Source organism: Rhinatrema bivittatum, chromosome 1 (assembly GCF_901001135.1).
Source record: "Rhinatrema bivittatum chromosome 1, aRhiBiv1.1, whole genome shotgun sequence".
NCBI classification, from domain to species: domain Eukaryota; kingdom Metazoa; phylum Chordata; class Amphibia; order Gymnophiona; family Rhinatrematidae; genus Rhinatrema; species Rhinatrema bivittatum.
The window spans coordinates 430,388,513-430,402,261 of record NC_042615.1 but is presented as its reverse complement, the minus strand read 5'-3'; the positions used below and the strand labels follow the sequence as shown (position 1 = coordinate 430,402,261).

The 13,749-nt window shown below is 45.2% G+C and overlaps 1 protein-coding gene across 1 annotated transcript in view; it reads left to right on the top strand.

The window, feature by feature from the left end:
* Nucleotides 1-13,749, top strand: part of LOC115092874 (beta-1,4-galactosyltransferase 1-like) — a 119,712-nt gene that overhangs the window by 54,996 nt on the left and 50,967 nt on the right. The window contains exon 3 of the mRNA XM_029604272.1: nucleotides 4,347-4,534. Within this exon, the coding sequence (XP_029460132.1) occupies nucleotides 4,347-4,534 (188 nt within the window). The remainder of the gene's footprint in view (nucleotides 1-4,346; nucleotides 4,535-13,749) is intronic.

The window sequence follows — 13,749 nt, the reverse complement described above, 5'->3', positions numbered from 1 at the left end:
GTGGGACAAGAGTTCACATAGGTCTTGACACCACTCTGCATCTGGGGCCCACCAATAATACTGCTGGAGTAGTGTGAGCATCCGGGCCCGTCCAGGATGACCAGCAACATGAGAATTGTAGGACCATTCCAAACCCTTCTGACGGAGACGGCATGGAACAACCATCTTCCCTGGCAGGATGGGCATGGTTGCAGTTTAGAGGATCTAGGCCAGATCAATAATATGTCCCATGGAATCAGGTATATCTCCTGTCTCAAAGGACTTGGAAAAAGCATCCGCTTGGGTATTTTAGGCCGCTGGTCGGTATCTCAGCTCAAAGTTGAACTGGGCAAAAAACAAAGGCCATCGAACTTGGTGGGCATTCAAACACTGGGCCTGATGAAGGTGCTCCAGGTTCTTATGATCTGTGTATATTTCAATTCAGTGTTGCGTACCCTCCAGCCACTGCCGCCATTGTTTGAGTGCCATTTTTATGGCAAGCAACTCCTTGACCCCAATGCTGTAATTCCATTTGGCAGGGGAACCTTTTTGGGAGAAGGAGCAAGGCCAGAGAATGCCCATATCTGAGTGTTGACTGTACACGGCCTCTATGCCCATGGATGAGGCAAGGACTTCTAAAATGAAGGGACATGTAAGATCAGTGTGGTCAAGGAACGGCCCCTGGAGGAAGGCCTACTTTAACTTGTGGAAAGCAGCAATTGCTTCGGGAGGCCAAAGTTTGATATTTCCTTTCCTGGTAAATGCCATAAGAGGGGCCACAATCCAGGAGTAATTGGGGATGAAGTGCTGGTAGAAGTTAGCGAATCCTAGGAACCTGTGCAAGGCACGAAGTCCGGAAGGTTGTGTCCAGTCCTGGATAAACTTTACTTTCTCTGGGTCCATGCAAAAGCCACTGCTGGAAATTATATACCACAGGAAGGGTAAGCTCTCCTTTTCAAAGATGCATTTCTCAAGCTTGGTGTATAGCTTATGGGCCTGTTGCCATTGGAGGACTGGGTAGATGTCACAAAGATGGGATTGGAGATCTTTAGAAAAAATGAGAATATTAAGATAAATCACCATGTACAGGAAGTCCCTAAATATTTTGTTTATCATGCCTTGGAATACTGCGGGGGCATTGCATAACCAAAGGGCATAACCAGGTATTTGTAATGGCCGTCTCGCATACTGAACGCTGTCTTCCACTCGTTGCCCTGTTTAATCCAAACAAAATTCTAGGTCCCGCTCAGGTCCAGCTTCATGAATACCTTGGCTCTTTGAAGGTGATCAGAAGCTCCGAGATAATTGGCAGGGGGTAATGGTCCTTCTTTGTTACAGATTTCAGACCTCAGTAATCTATACAGAGACATAATGTCCAATCTTTCTTGGATACAAAGAAGAACCCCACACCTGCCGGAGATGTAGAGGATCTAATAAAACCTTTGTCGAGATTTTCTTGGCTATACTGAGACATGGCCTTTGTCTCCGGTAGGGATAAGGGATAAACCCTACCCTGTGGTGAAACAGTTCCTGGAAGTAGATTGATGGCACAATTGCAGGGGCAATGCTCCAGCAGTGTATCTGCCTTACTTTTGGAGAACACATACATAAAGTCAGCATACAGTGGGGGTAGCCCCACAGAAGTCATAGCCAGAGACGCAGGTGATGAAGGCCGGACCTGGAAGAGGCAAGAGTCATGGCAGCGAGGCCCCCGCTGGCTGAGTTGGAAGGTTCCCCTGTCAAATTGCGGAGAGTGGAGCTGTAACTAGGGGCAGTCCCAACATGATGGGATGTACTGCCTTATCGATAATATGGAACATGTTATTTTCTATGTAGAGAAGTCCGGTGTGGAGATGCAGCGGGGCTGTCACTGAGGTGATCCGGCCAGGGAATGGTTCCCGGTAGATGGAGGAGATCATCAGAGGTCTCTCTTGAGGTCTCATCAGCTTCAGATGGTCTGCTAATGCCTTCACAATGAAATTCCCACCTGCGCCAGAATCTACCAGCGCAATGGTGGCGAACATGTGATTATCCATGACATTTGCTACTGGGAGTATAAATTGGGGCACGGGGTGATGTAGCCTAGGATTGTCTCCCCACTGGGTCCTAGGCTTGTTAGTTTCCCTACTTCAAGGGGCAACATGCCAGAAGGTGCCCCTTCCTGGCACAATAGAAAGAGACCCAAAGTATAGCAGCAGAGTTTCTCTTCCGGTGAGAGATGACTCTGTCCAGCTGCATGGGCTCCTCGGACTGAGGCAGAGATGTGGATGCCAAGGGGGTCATAGCTCTCTGGTCCATTGCCAGAGGCGATGGTCGATCCTGCCAGCCACGTCGATGAGATCAACAAGTGACTTGGGCAGTTCTAATGTGGCCAGTTCCATCTTGATCCGCAAGAAGAGTCCTTCCAAAATAATGCTGTGAAGGCAGTACTCCAGCCAGTTTAGTTCGGTAGCCAAGGTACAAAACTGATGGCATAATCCTTCAGGGGTTGAGCACCTTGCTGGAGATACAGCAGGTCAGAGCCAATGGTAGCCAACCGACTCGGATCATCAAATACCTGCTTGAATGCCTTGATGAATTGTGAGAGGTCTTTAAGTAATGTGTCACCACACTCCCACAGTGGGGAGGCCCAAGCTTGCTCCTTCCCATCCAGAAGAGAGAGGATAAAGGTTGTCTTGATGGTGTCACTGGAGAATTGTGCTGGCTGGAGCAATAAATGCATGAAGCACTGTTTTAGAAATCTGCAACAGATTTTGGGATCCCCGGTATACTGGGGGTACTGGAAGATTTATCATGGGCATGGCTGCTGGAACTGCAAAGACAGTCAAATTTGCGGGACTGGGCATGTAGCATCGAGACGGGTGCTAAGATGCTCCATAGAGTCTGCTAAAGCTTCCAAAAATTGCTGCTGCTGCTTAAGCTTCGGTGCCAGGCCCAAGAGATACGCCGGGTCCATGGCCTCAGCAAACTGTTGCGTCAGTGGCCCTTGAACCAAGGCGAGGTTGACACTACCTTCAGGGAGAGGTCCTGCAGGTCCTCGCTGTTGGTGGGTGGAGCTGGCTGGTGCAGAGGTCTAACTGGAGCTTCTCCTATACCAGCCCACATTCCCCACAGGTTGAGCCCATGGGTGCCGGGGCCAGCTGAACTTAGGCACAAGCCTCTGGAAGTTGTGGTGTTCGAGGAGCAGGCGAGAAGAGTGTTTAGTACGGGCCTAGGTCAGGGTGAGCAGTAGGCGGCGGAGATGAGGAGAAACCATATTCGAGGCAGGTAGTAGATCAAAGTCAGCCAGGGTAGAGTCCAGGAGGAAGATGGAGTCAAAGAGCAAGCCGGGGTGAAAACCAAGGAGACTCACCAGAGGAGAGGGCAGCAGAGACAAGGGAGCTGGAGATAGAGACCAGGAACCAGGTGTAAAGAATCACAAATACCCACAAGGCAGGAGGCTGGGACAAGGAGCAACTATCTGCTTAGTCGACCTGTTGCTGAGGCATCAGTATATGATCTGGGCTGCCTTAAATGGAGGGGCACTGGTGATGTCATCGGGAGGTGCCGCAGTGGATTTTCCACTGCAGGCCCTTTAAATCCTACCTAGGCACGCATGCACCTAGGGAGAGCTCCTCATCAGAGCAGTGCTCCTCGCACGGCTAGGCCTGTGCGGCAACCTGCCGCGTCTTTGCTCCCAGGATGTTGGGGAAAGCACCACAGTTTCTGGACGGAGGTGAGAGTGGCTGACAGCAGAAGGGATCCACGGCTGGCCAAACGCAACAGTTTGGACCTGGACCGCAATGCGGATCCCCAGAGCAAGTAAGTTGGGTTTTTTTGTTTTTTTTATATTTCGGGGTCTCAGTCAGTGCCCAGGCATTAGGCCTAAGCTTTGGCCAAGACTTGGCATCATGCTCCTGCCTAGGCTGCGTTTCATGCTTTGGGCCTCAGCCTATGGCTAAGCGAGGCCCAGGCCCCAGTGTCACACGTTGGCCTAGGCTGAAGCCCCGGCTTTTGGCTTGGACCTAAGCTCGATGGATCGATTTTGGTTTTGAAGCAAAATGTGAAAACAACAAAATTTTGTCATATTTTCAATCTTTTCGCTTTGATAAAGAAATGAAACAAAAATAGGAAATTTTGTCTAATTTCCTATTTCGTTTCTCCCGAATGCCCATCCGTAATGTGAATGTTGGCCCTGTCCCATAATACTCCTAGTATACCCCTTTTTTACATGGGCATAGTTACTTGCGGATCCCAATTTTCACATGTATGTTCCAGTTTTTAAAATAGCATGTATTCACATATGTGCTATTTAGTGCACTAAAGTGGTAAGTTTAACATGCATTCAAAAATTCACCTGTAAGTGTTTCAGCTTTGTTTTAAAACAGGATGGAGAAGAAACATTCAACCGTGCTAAACTGCTGAATGTGGGCTTTGCAGAGGCTTTGAAAGACTATGACTATGACTGCTTTGTGTTCAGTGATGTGGACCTCATTCCTATGGATGATAGAAATATCTACAAGTGCAATAGCCAGCCAAGACACCTCTCTGTGTCCGTAGACAGACTTGGATTTAGGTAAGAGTTTAATATAATCAGAAGTGTCTTTCCTGATATGCTTGTATATAGCAATTGCCCCAAGTGTGTACACGAGTAAAGTGTGGAAACAGATACTGACTGAGCTAAAGGTAAAGTTCAGTAAAAGAGCATAGTTTGTAGCCACTGCTGCAGGTTCATAGCCAACTAGTTTTTTTGTTTTTAATTTTTTATTTTCAAAACTTTTACATTTCTCACAAGAATAATTTGTTTAAGTAATATCGGTACAAAAATATGGTAATAGCATGCATGAAAATGTAAAATTACATTGCATATTAAAGCTGAATAATATACATGTACCTCAATATAAGAATAAGGGGAGAAGCACTGAAAAAGAAGCGAAAAACAGTTGCAAAGAAATACCTTCAGCATTTACTAATGACACCGAGAGGGTCTGTGGCTATTCACTAAGTCGAGCTAGTAGCGGGTAACACTCGAGGATGCCCATCCAAAAATGCTCTAAGTTGCGTCGACTAGTTAAAAAAACCCCACATTATTTATATTCTGATATTTAATGCAGCACTTGCATGGGTAATGCAAAAGAAATTTAGCTCCCATATGGAGTGTCTCAGCTCTTATAGATAAGAAATTTTTCCTCCTAATCTGTGTAGATTTTATCAAGTCCGGATACATCCAGAGCTTCTGTCCGAATAATGACTGCCTATTATGGAAGAACAATTTCAACACATTATTACGATCCATCAGGAAGGTGAATGTGACCAATAAAGTTATTATCTTAGGACAAGCAGGATGATAGTCCTCACATATGGGTGATGTCACTAGATGGAGCCCTATCATGGAAAACTTTGTCAAAGTTTCTAGAAACGTTTGACTGGCACACTGAGCTCACTGACCATGCCCAGCATGCCATTATCCCTCGAGTCACAGGGGTCTCCCTTCAGTCGTCTTTTTTCCACGCTGCACTTTGCCTCACGGTTAGGAGCTCTGTGTGAATTCTTCATACGATTTTCCTCACGGAAAAAATATTTCAATTTACTTTGAAAAATATTCTCCATAGGGGTCTCCCATATAAAATCAAGTCGGTGAGTAAAAGACTTGATTTTTCCGGTCGATACCATTCTCACTGTCCCTCGGTGCCCATAGGCCATCGACGGCTGTCAGGCCTAAACCTCTGTCATTATGGCAACAGGTTTCAGAAACTGCCCGGAGTGCCCTCGCACTATGTCGATAACTGATCCACATGTCGTCTGTGTATTATGCCTAGGCCCTACACATGTCATTGCCTCTTGTACAAAATGTGCCGAAATGACATCAAAAGGTAGGCAGGCTCGCCTAGAAAAAATGGAAACTCTTCAAAATTCAGTTGATTCCATCGACGTCGACACAATCTTCACCGGCAGGGGTATCCAAAAAGGTAATAATAAAGACCCGCTGAGTGCACGAAGGCAGTGGTGACCGTCCGTCACCAACTCCATCGAAGGCATCAATAAAATCGACCTCTGCGCTGGGGAAAGCCCAGGCCGAGCATCGTGAAAAACACTGACACCGGGAATCCATGCCTGGTGCCAGCACTGATTCTGGAGCAGCTTCGATAGACATCAAGCTGCTTCCGAAGAGGACGAGGCTAGATGAGCCGCTTAAGCCTTCAACACCAAGGTGATCTCCACCGATATCGGTGCCGGATACTGTGCCCCCACAGGGGACCAGTGGTGGAGCCAGTTCAGCCTGATCTGCTACCCCCTGTAGCTGCTCTGACCTCATCAGCTACACAGAAGGAACTGGACAGGTTTATCTGCCAGGCAGTCATCGAATCCCTTCAGGAACTCCAACCACCGGTGCCGGCCCCCATACCAGCACCAACACCAAAACCATTGATGTTCGCACCACTACTTTCCAGACTAGATATGTTGATCGGTGTCCTACCGACACAGCCGATGCCACCGATGCCCAAACCACCGGTGCACCCCTCGAAGGACCCGATTCCGATTCCTGGGTCATTGGATGATGAAGGCACCGACTCTGGTTCACAGTCACTGATGCCTCAACCGATGCCTGGACTGTCAGGACTCTCGGGATCAAGATGTCCTCAAATGCCATTGGTGCCACAACCATTTCCATTGATGCCATCAAAGCATACATCGAAAGAACCATTGATGCTTTTGCAGCCTTCAACACCAAGCTTCCTCCCTCATCCGGTACATCGAACAGAAACATTCTCAGATACCTGGGAGGACGTAGCACTGATTCTTCAACATAAGACATATTGTCCGAACCTTCTCCTCCAGAGGAAAGGAGAAAATATCCACCTGAGGACCTCTCCTTCTCAAATTTCATCAGAGAAATGTCAGAAACAGTCCCATTTGATCTGATAACAGAGGAAGACCAAGGCATAAGACATTGGAGGTGCTACAATTTGTGGATGCTTCGAAGGAAATCGTGGCTATTCCAGAACACGAAGTACTGGTAGACCTGCAGCATCTACTGTGGGAACATCCTTTTTCTGTTCCTCCAGTAAACAGAACGGATGCTACTTACTTGGTGCAACATATACCCGGTTTCCAAAAACCGCAACTACCAGACCAGTCGGTAGTGGAAGAGTCAGCACAAAAGAAGTCAAGGAGACTTTATCCCCATTCCTCAACACCTCCAGGCAAAAAACAGAAATTTCTAGACATTTTGGGACACAAAATGTTCCAAGGATCCATGCTGTTGTCAAGAATTGCTTCATACCAGCTATACATGACACAGTACCAACAAAACCTGTGGAAACAAGTTCAAGAAGCAACTGAAACTCTTCCACAACAATACCAAGAAACTTTTAATGCCATTTTACATAAAGGCCTTGAGGCTGGAAAGCACGAGGTTCATGCAGCTTACGATTCATTCGAAACAGCCTTTTGAATGTCAGCTACAGGCATTAGTGCCAGGAGATGGGTATGGCTAAAGGCATCAGACCTCAGACCTGAGGTGCAGGATAGGTTAGAGGATTTGCCTTGCACAGGCGAAAACCTGTTTGGTGAGAAAATCCAAGACGCCGTTGCACAACTTAAAGACCATAATGAAACTCTGCGTCAATTATCAGTGATAATTAGAGAAGCACCTTCTTCTGCCAGACGCTCATCCAGAAGGGACACTAAAAAGCCATTTTTTTAATTTACTTTTTATTAGGTTTTTTTAAATATAATACAAGGTTAAGATATAAGGAACACAAAATAATTAAGATCAAATTTCCAAGGAAATTATGGTACATCCTTAAATTATCTTCACCATACATAATGCAAAGTAAATAGAGACATACATTACATTACACTGGAGCAGTTCATTAAGAAATAATACACCTATAAACAAGACTGTCTACTCTTCATCTTATTTCCAAATATTTCCCAGCTTCTATAAGGGCCTTAGGAGTGAGAATCTAAAAAGCCATTCTACCACCCACACAGGTATTACCCACTTGCTCCTCGTGGGAAAACCACCAGGCCACCTCAAAGAGGACAACCTAGGCAGCCTAAAACATCCAGACCCCAGCCTCCACCCCAAACAGGCCAGGCATCGGGATTTTGAAAAATTCCCAGAGAACAGCAGCCCCTCCAAAAATCCAAAACAAAATTTACTAGTAGGAGGTTGAGTCCATCATTTCATACCCAACTGGATGAACATCACCACAGATCAATGGGTAATTTCCGTTATATCACAGGGTTACCATCTAAATTTTCTCACGGTACCCAAAAATTACCCTCTCAACTCGCTGTGGATACACAAAGATCACAGAATTCTTTTAGAGTCAGAATTATCTACCCTTCTGATTGCCAGAGCCGTGGAACCTATTCCCAACCTCAGCAGGGCAGATGATTCTACTCCCACTATTTTCTCATTCCAAAGAAAACAGGAGGCCTCCGCAATCTCAACAAATTTCTATGAAAAGAAAAATTCAGGATGGTGTCTTTAGGCACCATGCTGCCACTTCTGCAAAAAGGAGATTGGCTCTGTTCTCTGGATCTTCAAGACGCTTATGCTCACATTCCAATATTCCCACCTCACCGCAAGTACCTCTGTTTCCTAGTGGGATGTCAACATTTTCAATACTGGGTTCTGCCCTTTGGACTTGCCTCAGCGCCCCGTGTCTTTACAAAATGTCTAGCAGTGGCTGCGGCCCATCTACGCAAGAAAAGCATACATGTCTCTCCTTACCTGGATGACTGGCTCATCAAGAGCCAATCCAAACAAGGAGCTCTTGACGCTCTCAAGCTCACTATCAATCTCCTATACTCTCTGGAATTTCTCATCAACTATCAAAAATCCCAGCTCATTCCATCTCATCTCCTACAGTTCATCGGAGCAGACTTGGACACCAAGTCGCAAAGGCCTTCCTGCCCAACAACCGTACAGACACCATCTCCAGGCTAGCTGCATCTCTGCGCGCAAAGAAAACAGTTTCAGCCCCTCAATTCCCTACACTGCTAGGCCACATGGCTTCCACGGTCCACGTCACTCCTATGGCCAGATTAGCCATGAGAATAACACAATGGACTTTGAGATCACAGTGGCTCCAAGCCATTCAACCACTGTCATCTCCAATTCAAATAACCCTCCAATTACGTTTCTCTCTTCTCTGGTGGACGAACATGAACAACTTGTTAACAGGCCTACCCTTCCAGCAACCAGTTCCGCAAGTAACCTTAACCACAGATGCATCCACCTTGGGTTGAGGAGTTCATGTGGACAATCATCAGACTCAAAGTACTTGAACAAAGCTCGAAGCAATGTTTCAAATCAACTTCGAGCTATATGTTATGCTCTTTATGCATTCAAGGACTGCCTTTCACACAAGACTGTTCTAATACAAACAGACAACACAGTTGCCATGTGGTACCTGAACAAACATGGAGGCATGGACTCTTATCTACTCTGCCAAGAAGCCGCACAAATCTGGGACTGGGCCCTAACATATTCCATGTTTCTCCGGGCCACTTATCTAGCAGGCATTCACAACGTAGTTGCAGATCACCTCAGCCTACAGTTCCAACCACATAAGTGTTCTCTGGATCCTGTAGTAATGACCAGAATCTTCCAACGCTTCAGCCAACCAACAATAGACCTTTTTGCATCCAAACTGAATTACAAAGTAGACAGATTCTGCACCCTGCACAGACAGAGAAACAAAGTTAGTCAAGGATGCCTTTGCTCGCCCCTGGAACTCAGGCCTCCTATACACGTATCCCCCAATTCCGCTAATAGCCAAAACTCTAATGAAGCTACAGCAGGACAAGGGGTCTGTGATACTCATAGCCCCGTATTGGCCTCGACAAGTATGGTTTCCCATACTTCTCGACCTCTCGATCAGAGAACCAATTCGCCTGGGCACAGTAACCACTCTCATAACTCAGAAGCAGGGCAGGTTGCGCCATCCCTACCGTCAGACCCTATCACTCACAGCCTAGATGTTGAAAGCTTGATTCTGCAACCGCTCAACCTTTCAACTAATATATTTCAAGTGCTTGTAGCTTCACGAAAGCCTTCTACATGAAAATCTTATTGTTTTAAGTGGAAAAGATTCACCTCATGGTGCACGCAAAAAGGTATTGAACTCTTTTCCTGTCCCACGCCATTTCTATTAGATTATCTCTGGCACCTTTCAGACTCTGGTCTCCAGACTTCTTCAGTGAGGGTACACCTGAGTGCTATCTCAGCTTACCACAATGGAGTAGGGGATGCCCCAATAACAGTGCAACCCCTTGTGAGTAGGTTTATGAGGGGTTTAATTCAACTTAAGCCCCCTCTAAGGCCACCAGTCACTGAATGGGACCTTAATGTAGTATTAACAGGGTTCATGCATTCCCCATTTCAGCCCATAAACTCCTGCGATGTTAAATTTCTTATATGGAAGGTTTTCTTCCTAGTAGCCATTACATCTGCTAGAAGGGTTAGTGAGTTACAAGCACTTGTCACATACTCACCCTATACAAGGTTCCTATATGATCGGATGGTCCTCCGTACTCACCCAAAATTTCTTCCCAAGATAGTTACTCACTTTCACTTGAATCAGTCTATAGTTTTGCCCACATTTTTCCAAAGGCCTCACTCTCACCAAGGCGAGAAAAAATTACACACCTTGGACTGTAAACGTGCACTTGCATATTACCTAGACTGCACTGCAGTCCACAGAAAATCAACCCAGCTCTTTGTTTATTTTGACAAAAACAAACCGGGTTTAGCAGTGGGCAAACAAACTCTCTCCAACTGGCTAGCAGATTGTATAGAATTCTGCTATGATAAGGCAGGTCTTTCCCTCCAAGGACGAGTAAAAGCACACTCAGTTAGAACAATAGCAACCTCAGTAGCACACTATCGTTCAGTATCAATTACTGAGATCTGTTAAGCTGCAATATGGAGCTCTCTTCACACTTTTGCAGCCCATTACTGTTTGGACAAGGAAGGACGACAAGATTCAACCTTCGGACAATCTGTCTTAAAGAACTTATTTCCAGTTTAATCCCAACTCCTTCCACATCCATTTCCTGTGATTTCAGGCTGCCTCATTTTCCCAACAGTACACCAGTTGTTGTGCCTGTTGCACAAGTTTTACGCTGTTCATCCAAAACAATTATGAGTCAGCCTGTAGCTTGCTAATCACCCATATGTGAGGACTATCATCCTGCTTGTCCTGGGATAAAGCAGAGTTGTTTACCTGTAACAGGTGTTCTCCAAGGACAGCAGGAAGTAGTCCTCACGAAACCCACCCGCCACCCCGCGGGGTTGGGTCCAAAACGTTTTATTATTTTATTTTTCGCTCGCACTTATTGCCACAAACGAGACTGTGGCTCGAGGGATAATGGCATGCTTGGCATGCTCAGTGTGCCAGTCAAAAGTTTCTAGAAACTTTTTGACAGAAAAGTTTTCCGTGATAGGGCTCCGTTCAGTGACATCACCTATATGTGAGGACTACATCCTGCTGTCCTGGGATAACACCTGTTACGGGTAAGCAACTCGGCTATCTCCTTTGTATAATCTCAGCTTCCTGCGATTTGTTCCAGTATTCCTGATATATCCAATGATGTAGATGGTTGAATTAAGCCTTCTTGAACTGCCTATATAGGCTGTGGAAGATAATACAGTTTTGTAACAACAGGCATTGCAGATTCAGGAATTTTCAATACTTGTTGGATATACATCTTGGAAAGTTCCAGAGGGGAAATAAGATTGACTACTGGGAAATTTAAGTTACTTAAATTATGTGCTCTCAGAGCATTTTCCACGTTTTCCAATCTTTTATTGTAAATTAACTCTGTCTTAACCAAATTCTGTTGAACTCTCTCCAAAGCTGAAATTCGTTGATCCTTATCTTCTACTTTTAAATTATATGATGATATCAGATTAGTATTGATCAAAACTTGATTCTTTGTTTCTATTGCTGCTTGAGATAATGAAGATAAATATGTTTCTATACATTTTAATACTGTCCATAGGCCTTCCATAGTCATTGTTTCTGGGCAGCATCAACTTAATTCAATTCCCAGAGCATTAGGTTGAGCATTTCCCGTATCCACACTACTGCCTGCTCCCAGTACTGTACCTTTTTCCGTTGTTATCAACTCAGTACTTCTCAGTACTTCAATTGGGATTTGATCATTTCCTCCCCCTTTCCTTATGGAGCTCGTCCCGTCCAAGACCCAGGACCCCCCGTCCTCTCCTGGGGGTCCCCCTCCGTTGCACTTGCTCGGAGCCTCCCCATACAGTCCTGGGGGGAGTCTCTGCTGTCACCAGGTTCTCCATTTCCTTGTAGCCAGGAGGAGCATGCCTCTTCGGTGCGCCGGGGCTGAGCGTGGTGTCCAGGGTCAAGGGGGAGGGTTATCGCTCTTCCACCCTCCCTCCAGCAACTGCATCTCTCGGTGTCAGAGCCACATTATCTGTAAAGAATCTCTTAATACGTGTCTGAGAGGGATCAAGACGGTGAACTCGAAGTCAACCCTCTAAGTTTTGCCTTCCTTTTCATGTGCGGCATTTAGAAAAAGGAAAGAAAATGAAAAATGGCTCAAAAGGTAAAACATAGCCAGGAGACTCTCACAGCATCCCTACTCTGTGGCCATCTTGGTACAGCCTCTAGCCAACTAGTTCTAATATTGTATAAGTTATTTTTGTATTTTATTCCACAAAACTGGGGAGATACATATTTTTTTTAATCAGAAATGTAGTCTAATCTGTCTCTAATCTTCCTCTACTGGAAATTCCCTGTAACTGTTTATCTTTGGCATAATCACCACCTATTTCCAAACCTGAACTCATATATTTGTGTAAAAAAAATGTTAAACCTTTTCTACCTATGAAATTCTAAAGCTAGACAAGCACAATCAGAACAAAAAGTCCTACAATGAGTGGGATACTTCTTAGTCCTATAGGTTAATGTTCTTAGGACATAGCCACTGAATGGGTAGAGTTGTCCTTTGCTTGACCAAGTATAATTGTGCCCCTAAGAGCATGCAAGGTCACTGAAAGTTGTTCTTCTGCTACTGGCTGGTACTGTGGCCATTAAGGACTAACCACTTTTTCCACCCTGTCTAGGAGCTTCCCTTCATATTTCTGCCCACTTCACAATGCCTCTTGAGGGTCCTTTTTTTTTTTCTATTTTTCATTAATTTTGTTAATTCAAGCATTTTTATTGGTTTTACTTGTATGTTTCATTACACTGTATTTGGATTTTTAAAAGTCATTTGAAAAAGTTCCCCATAAGAAACCTCAGAAAATTACAAAGTCATGGGATAGGAGGCAGTGATTGGTGACTGGTTATAAAATAGGTAACAGCAGAAAGGACTAAGTGGTCAGTTCTCAATATGGGGGAAGGTCATTAGTGGAGTATTCCAGGGATCAATATTTGGACCTGTGCTGTTTAACATATTCATAAATAGTCTGGAAAAGGGAATGACAAATGAGGTGGTCAGATTTGCAGGAACTCAAAATTCAGGTTGTTCAAACAGCAGCAGATTGTGAGGTACTGCAGAAGAACCTTGTAGGAATAGGAGACTGGGCAACAGATGAAATTTAACATGGAAAAGTGCAAAGTGATGCACATAGAGAAAATACCAACTACAGGTACATGATGCTGGGTTCTATATTGGGGGTCACCACCCTGGAAAAAGATCATAGAGTCTTATGGACAATTTGTTGAAATCCTCGGCTCAGTGCACGATGGTGGTCAAAAAAATCAAATAGCCCATTTCTTAAAACTGTGGATAGATGTC